Consider the following 18360-nt stretch of genomic DNA (forward strand, 5'->3'; position numbering starts at 1 on the left):
TGCCAAGCCACGAGGTGTCCTCTCTGTCTCTGGGGGTCTCCTGGGCTGGACAGGAGGCACTGTGGGTTTTCACTCGTCTGCCCAGGGGGACAGCCCCAACATGAGCCTGGTGCACAGCCCAGACTCCTGGGGTGACCCAGCAAGAGATCTCTGTGCTGGAGAGAAGATCATATATCCATTAAAGGGAATTGATTTGTAGTTGAAAGATCTTTGCAGAGAGAGAATTCCAGACCCAGAAGGCTTCAATAGGGATTTCTAGCAAATGTTTTGGAAGGAGACACTCATTTTACAAACTTTCAGAAAACTGAAGGTGTGGGGGGGAATACTTCTCCCATCCGGAGGCCAACAAGCAGAGAAAGACCTCACAGGGCAACAATGCAGAAGATGCCCGCCCTGGTTTTCGGTGTGAAAATCAGTCCCCAACCAGATGGCAGCAAACGGAACACAGCAACTCACAAACACAAGGCCTCTGGTAACAGAGATTCTTCCAAGAACACAGGCTGGTGGAGCTTCGTGTTCCTTGAGAATGAGTGCTCCTATGGCAGTGAGGCTGGAATCTGCCCAGGTGGGGTGTGGGGAGTGTGGGGGTGGGGATGAGTTTAAGCATGGGCGCATCGGTGACTGAGAACTGTTTCCCTGGTCAGCCAAGAGCGATGGTTGAACAAAGGAATGGGACCATAGTCTGGTTAATAATAAGTGACCGTTTTAGGGCTGGAGTGATAGCACAGCAGGTAGGGCATTTGTCTTGCATGCGGCCGACCTGGGTTCGATTCCCAGCATTCCATATGGTTTCCTGAGCACCACCAGGAGTAATTCATGAGCGAAAAGCCAGGAGTAACCCCTGTGCATTGCCAGGTGTGACCCCCCCAAAAAAAGTAATAATTAGTGACCGTTTTAGTCTCACAGAGTTAGTTATTTTTTAGTTATATAGAAATCATGAAGGATGGGGGTACACAGAGTTGTGGTTAAACATTATAACAACAAACAGACTTATAAAGCCCTTCCTTCAGGGGAAGTTCTTCTAGGAGATGAACTCAAGGACAAAATCTCATCTGGGGGTTCAACACTCTAGATTATTAGAAAATCTACTCAAGGGCAGAATTCCATCTAAAGGCATTTTGCTTTCTTCTTAGCTAGTAATCAATTTAAACAATCATATTACATTTGCTCAAGCGGGTCCCAGTAACATCTCCATTGTGAGACTTGTTACTGTTTTTGGCATATGGAATACGCCACGGGTAGCTTGCCAGGCTCTGCCCTGCAGGCGGGATAGTCTCGGTAGCTTGCTGGGCTCTCTGAGAGGGGCAGAGGAATCAAACCCGGGTCAAATGCCCTACCTGCTGTGCTATTGCTCCAGCCCCACATTACATTTACTTACTAATATTTCTAAGCTTTTGTATGAACACAGCAAGAGATATATTAAGCTTAAAGGGTGGCTCTTCTTGGGGACCTCTCACTATAGAACCCAGACCACAGTCCTCAAGCCAGATTAGTCTTTCCTAACCCCAGCAGAGTCCTTATTCACTTTTTGGGTCAAGACAGAGTTTGTTCCATGACTGTGCTTTTAACTTACTATCTTATGGCATTTAGCCTGTCCCTTTTTGGTGCCAGAGTAGCTTACAGTTTGCCCTGGCCCCATCCAAGTCCCTCGCTAGGACCCTTCTTTTAGGGGTGTTAGGAAGAAAGGGCAACGGAGGCTTAAATAAATATGATGAATACCCAGGAATAAATATTATTTGGAATCAATTAACTCACATGTTACAAAAGAATAGTATTAACTGTCTTCCTATGTCTATACCAAAAAAGAACATTACTAAATCATGCAAAGGACATAAAGGAAAGAGAAAAGCAATATAGAGTGTCTGGTGGATTGGTTGTGTCTTGGGAGCACTGTAATGGGTATAAATAAATAAACCTTTGCTCTCTGTAGAAGGAGCAAGGACAAACCTATGTTATACAATGGGGGCAGTGGGGGTTTCTGCAGACTCCCAGGGGCTAAGGTCTCAAAGAAGAGGAGTGTTTTTCCTGTGTGCAGAGGGTACAAGGCAGTAGGATGTGCCCTCCATCTGCTCTTCATCAAAGAAGTTCATAATTAGGATTTGCTTGCTTTTGTTTTGTTTTGGGGGGTTGTCATACCTGTTAATGCTCTGGAATGCTATCACAGTGTCTGGGGGAACATATGATACTTGGCATTAAACCCAAACCTCTGCAAAACGTGCCGAGCCCGTTGAAGCATCTCAGTGTCCCAAGGTTTGTTTGCTTTGAACTTTTTTTTTTTTCGCTTTTTGGTTCACACCCGGCGATGCACAGGGGTTACTCCTGGCTCTGCACTAAGGAATTACCCCTAGAGGTATTCAGGGGACCGTATGGGATGCTGGGAATCAAACCTGGTCGGCCTCGTGCAAGGCAAATGCCCTACCTGCTGTGCTATTGCTCCAGCCCCAGCTTTGAACATTTTTGAAAGGTTTTATGTATTGTTTTGTTTGAGGGTCGTACCTGTTGGTACTTAGGGCTTACTCCTGGTTCTGTGGTCAGGGATCACTTCTGGCGAGGATCGGAGAACTATAGGATGCCAGGGATCAAACCTGGGTCAGTTGCATACAGGCAAGTGCCCTACCTCTGTACTATTGCACCAGCACCCACTTTGAACATTTTTTTTGTGGGGGGGCACATATCCGGTGGTGCTCAGGGCTTATTCCTGGCTCTGAGTTCAGGGGTCACTCCTGGTGGTGTTCAGGGGACTATACGGGATGCCAAGGATTGAACTTGGTCTCAGGTACAAGTAGGCAAGCACCCTACTTGCTCTACTATTTCCAGCTCCCTGTTTTTTGTTCTGTGTTTTGTGTCACACCTAGCAGTGCTCAGGTCTTACTCCTGCCTCTGCAGTCAGGGGTCATTCCTGACAGGGCCCAGCGGAGCATATGTGATGCTGAGGATTGAACCTGGGTTGGCCATGTGTAAGACGAGGGTGAAGAAGTGGCCATCTGTGTGCACTGCTTAAGCAAATGCAAAAATCCTGTGGCCTTCAGTATGCTCAGGGCAGCTCTAGAGACCCTTATCTGTCTGGTCCTGTGTCCTACCAAGCACAACACGCTGAATTACGGCACGCTCTTCTGTGTGTACGCGCGTGTGTCGCGGTGTCGTTTGGAGAGAGGCTTGGGGACTGGAGTCTTTCGGCAGAGACAGCCGGTGTCTGGTGAGACGTCTCCTGCCAGGAGCAGGCAGGGGGGATCCCCGTGCCCTTCCCCCTGCAGCTCTGAGAACCGTGCCAGAGGCAGGGCGGAGCAGGGAGAGCCGTGGGTCAACAAGGCACTCACTCCAGGAGATAAGTTCCCAGGTCTAGATAGATGCTAAGCCCAGCAGTCCCTGGAGCCAGACCTCTGGGCCCCCTGATGCTACACACCCAGTCGCTATCTCTGTCCCTTGCCACCGCACAGGCCCTAACCGCGGCCTGCGCAGCCCTCTCGGGGCGCTCCTGATCCAGATGCAACCGGTCCTGGAGTCCAGGGCAGGAGAGACTCTGGAGGAGGGCGCAGGGTTAAGGGTCTCAGGGAGGGTTACAGCCCGGCCCCACAATGCCCCGGTCCCGCCCGGTCCCGCCCCGCGCAACCGGAAGTCGGTTTGACTTCCGCTTCCGCCGCCGCGGTGGGCGTGGCCCGGCCCGGGCGGCGGCGGTAGCTGCGACCATGCAGCGGCAGGCGGCGGGCGGCGGCACGGGCAGCTCGCCGGTACCCAGGGCCGGGCCGGCGGCCGAGGTGACGGAGCTACTGCCCTTCCTGGCGCCCGGAGCGCGGGCAGACCTGCGGGCGGCGGCGGCGCAGCATGTGCTGGCACTCACCGGCTCGGCGGCGGGCCGCGCGCTGTTGGCCTCACGGGCCGTGGGGCTGCGGGCGCTGCTCGCGCTGGCGGCCGCCCCAGCCCCGGCGCCGGCCCGCGACGCCTTGCGCGCGCTCGTCAACCTGGCGGCCGAGCCCGGCCTGCATGAGCAGCTGCTGGCGGCCGAGCCCGGGTGGCCGGCCCTTCTGCTGAGCCGCACGCTGGACCCCCAGTGGCCCTGGGCGGAGGAGGCGGCCGCTGTTCTGGCCAACCTCAGCCGCGAGCCGGCGCCGTGTGCCGAGCTGCTGGCGGCGCTGGCGGCGGCCGGGCCCGGGGAGCCGGGTCTGGAGCTACTGGTGCGCGCGCTGTGCACCCCGGGGTATAACGCCCACGCGCCCCTACACTACCTGGGGCCGCTGCTCTCCAACCTCAGTCAGCAGCCGGCGGCGCGCGCCTTCCTTCTCGACCCGGCCAGGTGAAGCCCGGTGCGCCCGCGGGAGAGGGTGGCCGTGAGCAGGCGCGGCACTGAGTGCTCCCTCCTTCTAGGTGCGTGGTCCAGCGGCTGCTGCCCCTCACCCAGTACCCCGATTCCTCAGTGCGGAGGGGCGGGGTGGTGGGGACCCTGCGCAACTGCTGCTTTGAGCACCGTGAGTGCTGGTGAGGGGAGGCGTGCGAAGGGCGGGAAAGGAGGAGCTTGGTCTTGGGCGCTTTCCGGACCCCATTCCTCTCCTCCCTTCCGTCAGGGAACCATGAGTGGTTGCTGGGGCCCGAGGTGGACATCCTTCCATTCCTGCTGCTGCCCTTGGCGGGGCCTGAGGACTTCTCTGAGGAGGAGATGGAGCGTGAGTAACTTGACACGGTGGGCTGCGGGAGGTGAGAGATGAGATGTCCAGACCTCTGTCCCTCTAAACCTCACAGCCGGGCGTGGGGTGTTTGGAGGGGTCTTGAAAAGCGGGGTCCGGTCCTGCAGCCCAGGGCAGGGCCTCAGCGGTCCCTCGTCCACTCTCAGGGCTGCCTGTGGACCTGCAATACCTGCCCCCGGACAAGCTGCGTGAGCCAGACGCTGACATCCGCAAGATGCTCATTGAGGCGGTTATGCTGGTGAGCGTGGGTCCTGCCTCCCAAACCCTCCTCGCTGCCCAGACCCTCCACGTTCACCTAATCTCTGCTTTGCAGCTGACAGCTACAGCCCTTGGTCGGCAGCAGGTGAGGGACCAGGGAGCCTATCTGATCCTTCGGGAGCTGCACAGCTGGGAGCCAGAGCCTGACGTGCGGTCAGCCTGTGAGAGGCTCATCCAGGTGTGTGGGGCTGTGACAGGCTCACCAGGTGTGGTGTGGGGGGGGGCTATGGGAGGCTAATCAGGTGTGTAGAACTGTGAGACGCTCATTCAGGTGGATGCAGGGCCTGGGGTGCTGATGTGGAGACCAGCCGGTACTTCCCTTGCTGCCCATTTCTAGGTGCTTATTGGGGACGAGCCTGAGCGTGGCATGGAGAACCTATTGGAGGTGCAGGTGCCGGAGGATGTGGAGCAGCAACTGCAGCAGCTGGACCTTCAGGAGCAAGTGCAGTGGGAGCAGGAACGTCGGGAGCAGCAGGAGCAGCAGCTGGCCCCCAGGCCACCAGCAGAGGGCAGCAGGCCCCCTACCTGAGCGGAGAGGCAGCCCCTGGACTTCCAGTGTACCCAGGGCCTGGGCGCGGGTGCCAGTGCGCAGGGGCAGGCTGGGATGCCTTCTTCACTCTTTGGCCACCAGCAGAAGGGAAGCTGCCACAGATGCATGGCAAACCTGAGAGGCCATGGGAGCTTCTCAGCCCGGGTCACTGTAGGGTCAGGGCATAGGCAGGCAAGATTTATACGAGGGCCCTAGCTGTCCACCTGCCTGGCCTCACTGACCACAGCCTTTCCTGACATGGCCATCTCTCAGCCTCCACCTTTTTGCCTGACCTGAGTCTTGACTCCAGAGCCGCTGACCTCTATGTAGAAGCCTTCCCAAACCCTGTAGCCTGCTGTTCCCCAAACCCCCTCCAGTCCCCTCCCAGCCCTTCTGATCCCACAAACCTGCTCGCCTCGGCTCCTGTATAACCTCTGGCTTTGCAGCCTGAGTTCTGCTCTCAGACCCAAATGACACCAGGCTTGGTACAGAACCAGTGTGGCCCTGTTGTCAGAGGAGCTTGGGTCCTGGGCCTTCTCAGCATCTACCGCCTGGCTCCCCTGGGTGCCAGCTATCTCTTGTTCCTCAGATAAAGCTCTGCCTGGCAGTATCTCATGGTGTTTTCCCTGTCGCCCTCTCTGAGGTGACCTGCAACTCCACACAATAAATGCTTTATCTTGCCCGTTCAGCACCACCGGTGGACCGGGTAGTGTTCCTGACCTGGAAACCCCAGCTGGGCAGAGGCTGTCCCTTGCCTGGGCTGGGCCTTCAAGGTTTCAGTTCTTGGATTACCATGTGGCCGGGGTGCCACCGCTTCCTGAGTGGTCTTGGGGGCTCAGGGTCTTCTCAGGCTTCATGTTTTGGGGAGTGCGGCGAGCTTCCCTACAAGGTACAGAGATCAGGGTTCAGGTGGAGCCCAGTGGGTGCTCACTGGCCAGCCCCCAGAGCTCGCCCACCTGGCACCAGGCAGACACAGAGCAGAAGAGGGCATGCTTGACAGGCAGCGTCCACGCTTATGGCCATTACTGAAGGCCCAGGTATGCTCGTGGGAGCAGCTGGAGCATGCCCTGATCAGATTCCCACACTGGATGATGTCATGCTGTGTTTGCTGCCTACCCTTCAACTCCTCCACGCACTCTGGAGGGTAGCCAGAACCCTGAAGGGCTGGAGGCCTTGGAGGAGCGGAGGAACAAGGCAGCCACAATGTCTGCTGCATCCCTCATCCTAAAGTGGTACTCAGTGACCCAAGATGGACTGTGGCAGAGACTGAGCCAGACAAGGGTACTGGGGGAAGTGAGTCAGCCTCCGACTTAGAAGGTGGTTGGAGTCTGAAGAAGCAGGTGCATCCTTGGGGTGAGTGCAGATTGGGAGGCAGGGGACACTTGCACCCTAAGGTCTCAGCTGGCAGTGATGGGTGGTGTCTGATATGGTTCAAGAGGTCGCAGAGCCCTAGAAATGGCACCGCCAGCATTCCACCACCATCCACAATTGCACTCATGGGTATAAGCCTCTCTGTGTCCTTATGTGTTGGGGAGGGGGCAGGTGAGGAGGGCCTCACCTGCAGTGCTTGGGTTTCATTCCTGGCTCTGCTCAGGGTTACTCCTTGTGGAGAACAGAGCTATAATCGGTGCTGGGCATCAAATCCACACTGGCCCATGTGTAAGGCAAGCGCCTTGCTGGCTGTCCTATTCTCAGGTGCCTGTGCTCAGTGTTGATGTGAATTGTGGGACTGGGCTCTTGAGTGTGTGCTTCAGTGCTACACTACCGCTCTGCTCAGCACAAGTCCCTGCTCTAGTATCTCTGTGCCACACCATCTTGGCTACAGGCATCTTGGGGACTGGCTGGCACCGGGAGTGCTGGTTGTTCTCCACATCTGCAGTTCTCTGGCTCCCCTGCTTCCCTCCTGCCAGCCAGTGCGGACAATTCATATCCATCATGCCAGGTTATTTTATAGGTGACACTATGGAGATCCCGTGTGGCAGCTGTCCTGGGAGCGTGCCAGGGCTGCCTTTGGGTGGGGTGACTGAGTGGCCCTGGGCAGTTGCCCTCTGAGACAGTGGTGGGTGGCTGTGGGGCTGCTGCAGGCAAGGCAGAGGTTGTCTACAAGGCCTGAGGGAGCAGGACTTGAAGTTGCTCTTCTCCTTCCCTGTTCTCATGCAGCAAGTCACTCAGAATGCTGGTAATGGGGCCAAGATACCTGGCTTGGGGCTGGAGCAATAGTACAGCGGATTTGCCTTGCATGCGACCGGCCCAGGTTCAATTCCCAGCGTCCCATATGGTCCCCCAAGCACCACCTGGAGTAATTCCTGAGTGCATGAACCAGTAGTAACCCCTGTGCAATGCCAGGTGTGACCCAAAAAGCAAAAAAAAAAAAAAAAAAGATTGTTGGCTTGTGGGTGAAGCAAGGGCAACTACTGTGGCGTCTTTGGCAGTAGGGTCCTTTTGGAGGGCTTATGCAGTTGCCAGATGTGGCCTCAGCTCAGGGTAGCATGGGAAACTCTCCCCAATCTCATCTGCCCAGACCATGGGGCAGATGGACATGGCTGGGAGCCAGCACGGCCCCAGAGATGGGCAGGAGACATTCTCAAGAGAGCTGGTCCCTGGGTGGCTGTGTAAAACACAAAAATAAAAAGAAAGGGCACGCAGGCGGCGAGGCAGGCGAAGGAAGGAAGAAGGCCAAACTGGTTGCTCGATCGGTTTATTTCATGTCCATCTCCATTCTCTGATTCTCCTCCTGCTTCTTTCTCCCCCATCCTACTTCATTCTCTCTCTCTCTGCCTCTCTCCCGGCTCTCGGTCTCTCTCTCGATCTGTGGATCTGGCCCCCGTGGATCTGGCCCCCAACCCACTCTTACAGCCTAGTTAAATCTCCACAGCATGAGGGGTTTGGGGCATACACATAGGTGTGGTCAGCAATAGGGTAAGGTTCTTATCCCTCAGGGGATGCTTCCCCTAGGACTTAATTCTCTTTCAGCAGGAGGATCCACCCAAGGGCAGAGTCCCATGAATGTGTTTCTCTTCTCCTCAGCCAGCAAACATATAAGAATTCATAATATTAATTATTTTGTATGGACACAATAAGATGCATTAAAGCTTATAGAATTGCTCTCCTGGGGCCATCTCAATCTCAGACTACAGTGCTCAGGCCAGATCAGTCTTTCCTATCCCTGGCAGGGTCCCAGTCTCATAATTACTATTGGATCATGACAGCACTCGTCTATGATCAAGCTCTTAACTTATAGTTAAGAATTAGGCACTTTGGCCAGGCCCATCTCGATGCCAGGGTAGCACATAAATCACCGCTTGCCCTGGATCCTTCCCATCCCACGTCGGGGACCCTACTTTGGGGTGCTAGGAACTGAGGGCAACTGAGGCTTAAGTGGAGAAAGCAGATGCCCAGGAGGGAATAATATTCGAGGCCAATTAAGTCTTAAGTTATAAAAACATAATATTGTCTTCTTGTGTCTATACAAAAAAGACATAGCTTTAAAGTAAATTATTCAAAAGGCATAAAGAGGAGAGAAAGGCAATGTTATAATATTCAGTGTCCTAGGAAGTTCTGACCTTACCAATTAACAGAGATTGATTAAGGGAAGAGCAGATAAACTGGTAGAATTGGTTACAGATAAACAAAGGAATGGGAGTGACTCGGGAGCACTTTGATGGGTGTGACTGATAAACCTAAGCTCCTAGTGGCAAGGGGGAAAGGACAAACCAATGATATCCAACAGGTGGCTGCTCTAGTAGTGGCACAGAAATGAAGGCAGCTGCGCTGGGCCTGACCATGAGGAGCTTTGTCTGGTATGCACCTGGAAAAGCCTGTTGCCATGCTGGTCACATCCCCATTAACCCCCACAGTCCACCCCTCTGACCTGCTTGGGAAGGATTTGAGGGCTGCAGAGATCCTTCCTGGGCCAGCCCTTTGTTCTAATCACCTCACTCTGTTCATGTAACAGGAACAGCCTTGAATCTTACCCTCAAGGACCTTGTTGCTGTGTGTGCTGCTGAACGCCCATCTGCCTGGGTACCCAAACTGTTGACAGACCTCACTGCTTGTTAGGCCTGGACAAGGCCCTCGTGTCACTTCTTTCTTTTTAGGCCCTCCTTGAGCTTTCAGAGCTTCTGGGAGGCCCCCAAACTGCTTCACTTCTGGCCTTTGGCCAGGCTGACTTCAGTACACAGGCTTTGCAAGCTTCCCACATCTGGTCAGGTCCCCTGGAGCAGTGCACTTTATCTGTCCATCCAGGACTTGCATAATAACCCGCCTTTCTCCAGATCCCAGGGTGCAGAGAGCTGCTGGCCTGGGTGCCTATGCATTTATGTGTAGACGTGTACCTGTTTTCCAAGGAGTCATTGTAGTTCTGTATTAGGTTTGTGTTCACGTTCGTTCAGGTGAGAGATACAGGGCGCCAGCACCAGCATCTGTATTTGTTTGGGAAGAGAGGGACTGTTGCGGGTATCCCTTCGACGGCCAACGTGACACCTGGCGCGTGCCATGGAGGAACAGAAGGTAGCAAAGTGGTCGGGGCCGCGCCCAGGAAGCGGCAGCGAGCGTCCTGCACATGCGCAGCGGCGGGCTGCTCCCCGTGGGCCCTAACGCAGCGCCTCGACCCAACAGTCAGGTGCTGCGGTCACGGGGTGGCCTAGGCTGCCAGACTCGCGCGCGGGGAGCGATGAGCGGGAAGGAGCGCGCGCCGGACGGAATGCGCCTCCTACCAATGGGCGCCGAAGACGCGCGAGGGCGGGGTCTGGCGGCCGCGGGCCGAACCACCATTGGTTGCAGGGCTGCGGGGGCGGGCTCGGCTCTAGGCTCCTCCCACTCCGGTGCTCGGCTGGGCGGGAGGGCGGCGCCAGGGCCGCGGCTGCAGCTCCTCAGGTAATCGGTGAGGACGCGCCGCCCGCGGACTCGTTCGGCTCGGCGCCCTCGGGGAGCCCGGGCCGCACGGCCGGGGGCTGCCTCCTGGGCCGGGCCGCGCGGGAGCAGCGGCCGGGGCTCCTCCTCAAGGTCACCGGGCGAGTGCCGGGAGGGTCCGGGCGTCGCGGCCTGGCGGGCGCTTCTCGCCTCAGGTGCGCCTCGGCGGAACCGCGCCCGCCGCGTCCTGCCCTGGCGCCTCTCGGGGCCTGGGTCGCGCGGGCTGCGGGGAGCGGGCCCATCCGCGGGGAGGACGTTGGGGAGCGCCCGGCGGCCCCGGGCGCGCGAGCTGAGGAGGGACGGAGGTGCCGCGGGGGGCGCGGGCTGCCGGGCGCCGGCCCCGGGTAGCGAGGGGCTGGGGTGGCGCCGAAGGCCAACTTGCTTCCTCTAACGAGGCCGCGCCGGCGGCGCGGCTGGCGTCTCCCCCTTCCTCAGTCTACCCGCAGTGGCCCCTAGGGTTGCAGCCGGCGCTGCTGTCACCGAGCCAGTCCCGCGACCTGGGGCTGCGAGTGCCGCCTGTGCTCGACCCCGCGCTCTGGCGGCTGTCAGCTAGGCTTAAGGTGGGGTTCCCTGACGAGGAAGGGGAAGTGTAGCTTCACTCCCTTCCTAGGGCCGGTGCTGGTGAGTCACGAGGGACAGTGGTGGCAGCCAGGCCCGCCCAGTCCCGCCTTGCCTGCACTGACCACCTCAGGTTCCTCTCATCCCTGTCAGCTGCCATATGGCATCTCTAAGGCCTGGGCTCTGCACTTCTGCCGGCTGCTGAACTCCGGACCCTCTCCCTTTACCTGGATTTGTTTTCAGTAATGTGGCAAGGTCTGTCTCCTGCAGGGGGCAGCGTTTATGCTGTTGTCCTCTCTGTGGTACCTGCCAGCTCAGGCTGCTAGGTGTGTGTGTGTGGGGGGGGGGGCAGTGAAGGACCTTGCCAGCATGTTGCATTCAGCTGTGTGCACTTGCTTTTCCACCTGACAGTGGTAGTTTGGACACTCTTTGTAGCTGATACCTCCTATGGGTGTCTGGTGTCTGAGAACTTCAACCAGATCCCAACTGCTCTGACATTTGCAATCCTGTACTCAGGGAGTGGAGCTTCTATAGACTGTGGACAGAAAGCCAAGGCCATCACTAGAGTGAACAGTCAGTCTGGTAGTGGCACTGGTGGCCGTCTACATTGGGCCCAGTGTGTGGCCCTTTACCAACAGTCTGCACAGGAGGTGACAGTTACCCTAGCTTCCAGCGCCTGGAGCCAGCTGGGCTCAGGGATGTATGCATCGTACACACAATCCATGCCACGTGTATATCATATATGTGCTACATGCCTATTTCATGCCCACGGCCTGCGTACCATAAGCATACTGCCTGCATATTACACATGGTACATGCCCTCTGCCTGCACACCACATGCCTCATGCATATGACCTTCACACAGGCTATATACACAAGGTCTACACACCATATGTGTGCTATATACCCACTGCCTGCATACCATAATGGCATTGCTGCCTGCACATTACACACATGCAGCATGCACACAGACTGCACACCACATAATGCTACGTGTATGCAAACTGCATACTACATTCACAAGGTTTGCACAACACATACATGCTACATGTGCACGGGCCCTGCATACACATGCATACCTCATGCACACAACCTGCATGCTATGTATATGCTACAGGTACACAACCTGCACACTGCTAGCTATCATTATGGCTTGTTGCCTCTTCTTTTTTCCCCCCAAATTTTGTTTTATTAAAGCACCACGAATGACAAAGTTAGTTATAGTACCTCTTCTTTTTTTGTTGTTTTTGTGGTCTTTGGTCCCATACCCGGCAATGCTCAAGGGTTACTCGTGGATCTGCACCTGGGAATTACTCTTGGAAAAGCTTGGGGAACCATATGAGATACCAGAGATTGAACCTTGGTTGGCCTATGTGTAAGACAAGCACCCTACTCACAGTACTGTCTCTCTGGCCCTGTGGTGTATTTTTGTTTGTTTTTGGGGCCAGACCTGGTGGTGCTCAGGAATCACTCATTGTGAGGTTTTGGGGACCATATATGGTGCGGGAAATCAAAACTAGGTAGACTGTGTGCAAGGCAAGCACCCTACTCACTGTATTCCATCTCTCTGGCTCTTTCTTTTTTGTTGTTATATTTTATTTTGGAGCCACACCCAGCAGTGCCCAGGGCCTATTTCTGGGTCTGCACTCAGAAATTATTCAGGGATCATATGGGGTGCCAGGGATCGAACTCAGGTTGGCCATGTTTAAGACACGCATTCTACCTGCTGTACAATCTCTCCAGCCCTTGTATAGATATGGTCTTAAATTTTATTTTTCTTTTTGGGTCACACCTGGCAATGCTCAGGGGTTCCTCCTGGCTCTGTACTCAGGAGTCACTCCTGGCGGTGCTCAGGGGACCATATGGGATGCTGGGAATCAAACCCGGGTTGGCCGCGTACAAGGCAAACACCCTCCCCACTGTGCTATCGCTCCAGCCCCATGGTCTTAAAATTTTATTCTTATATTGGGGCCGTACTCTGCAGTGCTGGGAGCTACTCTTTGGCTCTGTGCTCAGGAGCTGCTGTTGGCAGTGTTCAGAGGACCATGTGGGGACACTGGTCACTTCTGGTGATACCTACAAGTCAGGCAAGACAGTTCAGTGCTGCTCCATCCCAGCAATACTTAGGGATCACCAGGTGATCTGCTTGGGGCCCCCAGGACTACATCTGGCTGTGCTGGGGCCATTAGTATTGGGGAATCAGATTTGGGTTCTTGGCATGTAGGCATATTCCCCTGACCCTGAGCTAGCTCCCTGACCTTGTTTTTTGTTTTTATGGCTTTTGGTACCAGAGATGAGATGAAGCATCCCATGTGATGCATGTGCCAAGTCCCTGATCACTAGCTCTGGTCCCTTGGATAGTTTATTATTTTCTATTTATTTATTTATTTATTTGCTTTTTGGGTCACACTCAGCAAGGCAAAGGGGTTATTCCTGGCTCTACACTCAGGAATTACTCCTGGCGGTGCCGGGGGACTATATGGGATGCTGGGAATTGAACCCGGGTCGGCCACATGCAGGGCAAACGGCCTACCCGCTGTGCTATCACTCCAGCCCCTGGATAGTTTATTTTTGATATTCAGAAATGTGACTTTTTTGTGTGTCATCAGACTAAACAAGGTCTGGACAGGTTCTTTCCTACTCCATCTGTGAACTCTACCTGTGTCTTTTTATATTTACATTTCACTTTCTGTTTCTTACCCTGTCTAGGTTTCTTTTTCCTTTATTTTTTTTTTTTTGCTTTTTATTTTTGTTTGTTTTTGGACCACCCTGGGCAGTACTCAGGACTTACTCTTGGCTTTGCACTCAGGGATCACTCCTGGTGAGGCTTGGGGACTATATGGGTTGCCAGGGATTGAACCCAGTTGGCCACGTGCAAGACAAGCTCCTTATCTGCTGTATAATATCTTCAGCCTCAAGATAGATGTTCTAAGTTTAAGGAAAGATATAAAGAAGAATCATTATTTTCTTTAAATATCTAGGTGTTAAAATGTTATTTGTGAACAAATCTGTCTATAAGATTTAAAATCCTGCTCTTCTTATATAACACTTTTTTCCTCGTTGTTTTTCATTTGTTTTTTTTACCGTTCCATTGCTCTCTTTACTTTTTATTGGTTTTATTTTGTTTGGGCTCATACTCAGTGATGATTAGGGATAACTCCTGGCTCTGCACTCAGAAATTACTCCTGGCGGTGCTGAGGAACCATACGGGATGCCAGAGATTGAACTTGGGTTGGCTGTGTGCAAGGCAGGTGCCCTTCCCATTTTATCCCCTTGCCCCACAGATTGTCTAGGAAGCAGCCCTCACTCTTGACTTCTCTTTCAGAGCAAAGTGATGCTGTGACCAGGTCTGCCTTGGCCATCAAGGCCTGTGACCACCAAGGCCCCGTGATCACGAAGGCCTGTGACCAGCCTATGATCACTAAGAGCCTGTGACCATCAAGGCCTCTGATCAGCCTATAACCTCCCAGGACCTGTGACCACCAACCCCCTGTGATCAGCCTTTAACCCATCAAGGGCCCATGATCCACCTGTAGCACGAGTTTTCTGGCCACTGTGATTGCCAGGTACCTGGGGTGGAGGAACTGGTGCCTCTGTCCTTCATGGGCAGCTCAGCCAGAACTCAGCAGACACACTCCCCACAATTTCCTTGTTTCTTAGGTTCTGCACAGAGTGTGACTCCTGCAAACAGACTGTGAGGCTTGTGGTCTTCCACAAGGTTTGGGAAGAAGTTGTGGATGTGGACTGGGCAGAGGACGCCAAGACCCAGCAATGACTGAGTCCTGCGTGAAGAGTGAGTGCAGCCAGGACCAGAGAGATAGACAGTGGGTAGGGCACTGGCCTTCCATGTGGCTAACCAGGGTTCAATCCCTAGCACCACATATAGTCCCCCTGAGCTACTGTGTCACTCAAGATGGTTCTGAGGACTCTTTGTAGATGCTGTGCCCTCAGACCTCCGGACACGGATAGGGAGGATGCTGGCAGCGGAGATGTGACTCTGGGAGTGGGCATGTGGTGGGGAGTCTTGTCCTGTGGGACGCAATGTCCCGTAGAGCATTCTACTGAGGAGCACTCTCAGAGCTGACAGATACTTGGCCACCACGAGAGGAAGGGATGGGTGAGTGTGAGGCTCAGTGCTGTGTGCTGAGTGCTCCGGCCCTGTTGCTGCAGAACTGTCCACTATCCTGTTGGACGCTGTCACCGACAAGGACCCAATGGTACAGGAGCAGGTATGCAGTGCCCTGTGCACCCTGGGTGAGGCCCAGCCCGAGGAGACTCTTTGTGCCTGTGAGGAGTACCTGCGGCAACGGGAGAAGGTACTTGTCCCCCCGGGCACCTGCCTGCACCACAACATGCAGGTGCAGGACAAAAGCCAAGCTTGTGTGTGGCTGGTGGGTCTGACCTGTTGGCCACAGCCATTCTCCATCCTTCTATCCACTAGCTGGGGATGGACAGTGCTCCTTGGGGGCAAAGTTGTATCCCAAGAAGGCCTTGATACTCCACTACATGGGAGAGCATGTGGGGGCAGAACTCAATGGGAGGCACCTGGGAATCTGCTGGGATCAGCTGTGGGAGGCACCTGTGGTCTGTTGTAGGCGGCACCTGGGGATCCACTGAGATCGGCTGTGGGAGGTCCATTGCCTTTCCCTACCTATGGGTGGTGCTGCTGGGGGAGATGTCTGCTCTGCTTCCTCAGGGTCCTGCTACCCAGGCTTTGCTTCTGTGCTTTCCCACTGTAGGTGAGCCCTCAGGGATGGGAGAAGGTGCTCACCATCTCAGAGAGGCCATCTTGTTTGGCTGAGACCATGTAAAGGAGGTTCTTCTGCAGTGTGCAGCCCCTGTCCTGCATCCTGCTGGGAGCCTTGAGAGTCACCTTTGGTTTTAGTTGTGGGCCACATCCAGTGGTACTCAGGGCTTACTCTTGGCTCTGTGCTCAGGGATCACTTCTGACAGGCTTGGGGAACAGTATAGAATGCCAGGGATCAAACTCTACCAAGGCAAGTGCCTTATCTGATGTACTGTTCCTCCGGCCCTAATGGGTACCTGTGTTTGAGTGCAGCCCCTGGTGGCTAGTGGTGAGGCCACCATTATGGCCCTTCTCTGTGTGGTGCCTTGACACTGGATTAAGGGTGCATTGGTGAAGCAGAGAAAGTTTGGGCCTCTCTGCTGTGGGAGGAAGTGACTCCAAGATGTCAGTATCCCAAGTGGGTGGTGAGAGCTGTGCTCTGGCAACTCAGCTCAGGAAAGTACCTCCACCCACATCTCTCAGAGTACTTTGGCCCAGTGAGAAGCCTCCCAGGACATGCTCTGTGTAGTGCTGGCTGCTTTTGTTCCTTCCTTGGCTGGATCTGCCCTCAAGACCAGGCCCCCCTTTCTGTGCTCTTTTGTCTGCTATGGAGAGGGGTTGCCAAGTGGCCTCTGCTCTTCTGCAGGGGTCAGGGGTGGGTTTTTTTCTATTACATTGAAGGGACCTGGATCCAGGAACATTGTGGCCAGGGTCCTGCAGGTCATGGATTTGTGGCCAGTAGACTGTCCATGTGCAGGGCCCCCTGGTGTCACTGCCCAATGGACTCATCCAAGGCCTGGAGGTATGGGGTACTCTGGCAGGCAGTGGGCATGAGTGGCCTGCCCTCCATGCCAGATTCAGTGTCTTCACAACCCTGGAGCAAGGCTTACTTTTTGCCACCCTCGTGTTTGCCCTCAGCTGGCTCATCCCTACCGAACAATGATCCTAAAGGCTATGGAGATGGTGGTTAGAGGTCACATTGGTGAAATGGACAAGGACCTGGCTAGGGCCGTGATCCTCCTGGCCGCCAGTGAGATGACCAGGGTGAAGGTACGTGGGTATGGCCTGGGGAGGGATGATTCTCCCTGGATGGCTTGTGTCCTGCTGGCCATATGGTCCTGTGTGCTGACTCCCTTCGGGGCAGAGAGTGACACACCCCATGATTTCCAGAGATGAAGAAGAAATTCTTCATCTCTGCAAGAGAAATCAGGGTATGCCTTCCCTAGCCCAGGGGACAGGACATATATGGCACTCCTGGGGACAGTGGAGGCAGGATCCCCTTCCTGTTGGCCGGGTATCGACCCAGTTGTGGACTATAGGAGCTGGTAAGTGACTGGCAGCAGGCGGCCAGTGGTGTGCTGGTGGCCATGGGGCATCGCTTCGTGGGCAAGGTGATGGAAGAGCTGCTGCCCAAGTTACAACCTGGTGTTCTGCCACACTGCTTCGTGGTGCAGACTCTGGCCAACCTCGCCATCTCCAATGGTAGGTGGGAGGCTGGCTGTAGTGCTGGGACATCCTCTGTGTGGGGTGGAGTACAATGGAGGGATGAGGGCCTTGGTCACACACCCTTTCTTGCAGTGTTTGGCATGGTGCCCTTCCTGCCGTCCATCCTGAGCGCCTTGCTGCCCATGCTGGGCCTGGCTAAGCATGACTCCATGCGGGTGGTGTTCTGCTGTGGTAAGACAGTACCTTCATTGTGGCATTTGTGGGATGTAAGGGCAGGCAGGACTCTCTCAGTTTTACCCCACTTTCCCCCCACCTACACTGAGGCCTCAGCTCTCCTCCCCATGGAAGCTATGGCTATCCCCAGGCTGCTCAGTGGTATTGGTACCCTCATCTGTGCCTTTCATGTACAGGGTAAGAGATGGGGAAGTGTTGCCTGTGGTTGGGGGCCTGGGCCTCCCTGGCTTCCACTTTCATTCTACAGCTTCATTTTCATCCCCAGTGTTTCCCCCAGTATCAGGAGGGCCACAGCCCTTACAAGGGTGGAACAAGGGGGCTGGACTGTCTGAGGCTCAGGAGGACAGGACCTTCCTAATCTCCACTATAGGGCTTTCTCAAAGGGTTGGGTCACAGAAGCTTCTGGAAGCCCTGTCTTCCTTGGCCACCCAAATGAGCTGCTATTGTCCTGGCTTAGGGAAGCCATCTGGAGTGATGGTTGCTTAGACTGGGGCAGGGTGGGAGATCTCTCCAGGTCCGCCAGGCTCAGCGCATCGGTCAGCACCATGGAGCACACTGTTTGGATGGAAGCAGAAGAACCGTGTCTCCTGTGCTGATCAGAAATTGAATGCTCAGTAGCCAGGGAAATGAGAAAGAGGTGACTTAGGTTCTAGTTGTGAGTGTTTATTGAGGGGCTGGACAGGCAACTCCTCAGAGGGAAGGATGGTGAGTTTGACATCAAAAATTAAAGAGGGGGCAGAGACATAGTACAGGGGCAAAGCACTTGCCTTTTATGTGACTGCAGTGGCTGTGACTCTGGTTTGAATCCCTGGTACCACATAAGATTACTCTAGAACCAGGAGAACCAGGTATAGTCCATGAGCACTGCTGGTGTGACCCAAACCCCACAACTCCTCCAAACAAAAAATTAAAGAAGGCTGGATAGATAGTATAGGAAGCAAGATGTTTGCCTTGCATGT

General features: G+C 54.9%; 2 protein-coding genes across 5 annotated transcripts in view; both read left to right on the plus strand.

Annotated features, from left to right (window-relative positions):
• Positions 1–3648: 3648 nt before the first annotated feature.
• Positions 3649–6146, plus strand: HGH1 (HGH1 homolog). Its single transcript, XM_004618710.2, has 6 exons — positions 3649–4291; positions 4363–4463; positions 4560–4658; positions 4826–4917; positions 4993–5115; positions 5275–6146. The coding sequence occupies exons 1-6, from the start codon at positions 3687–3689 to the stop codon at positions 5464–5466; spliced, it is 1212 nt and encodes a 403-aa protein (XP_004618767.2). The 5' UTR covers positions 3649–3686; the 3' UTR covers positions 5467–6146.
• A 4138-nt stretch (positions 6147–10284) lies between these two features.
• The window catches only part of MROH1 (maestro heat like repeat family member 1), a 34447-nt gene continuing 26371 nt past the window's right edge, over positions 10285–18360 (plus strand). For 3 of the 4 annotated variants that reach the window (XM_004618653.2, XM_055129003.1, XM_055129004.1), the window contains exons 1-7: positions 10285–10341; positions 14261–14501; positions 14596–14728; positions 15106–15251; positions 16640–16771; positions 17041–17203; positions 17300–17398. In XM_004618653.2, the coding sequence (XP_004618710.2) occupies positions 14707–14728; positions 15106–15251; positions 16640–16771; positions 17041–17203; positions 17300–17398 (562 nt within the window). In that variant the 5' untranslated portion in view covers positions 10285–10341; positions 14261–14501; positions 14596–14706. Of the gene's footprint in view, positions 10342–10370; positions 10533–14260; positions 14502–14595; positions 14729–15105; positions 15252–16639; positions 16772–17040; positions 17204–17299; positions 17399–18360 lie in introns of those variants that run through there. The other variant, XM_055129002.1, reaches the window with a different exon arrangement.

This window comes from Sorex araneus, chromosome 2, assembly GCF_027595985.1.
Source record: "Sorex araneus isolate mSorAra2 chromosome 2, mSorAra2.pri, whole genome shotgun sequence".
Classification (NCBI taxonomy): Eukaryota; Metazoa; Chordata; class Mammalia; order Eulipotyphla; family Soricidae; genus Sorex; species Sorex araneus.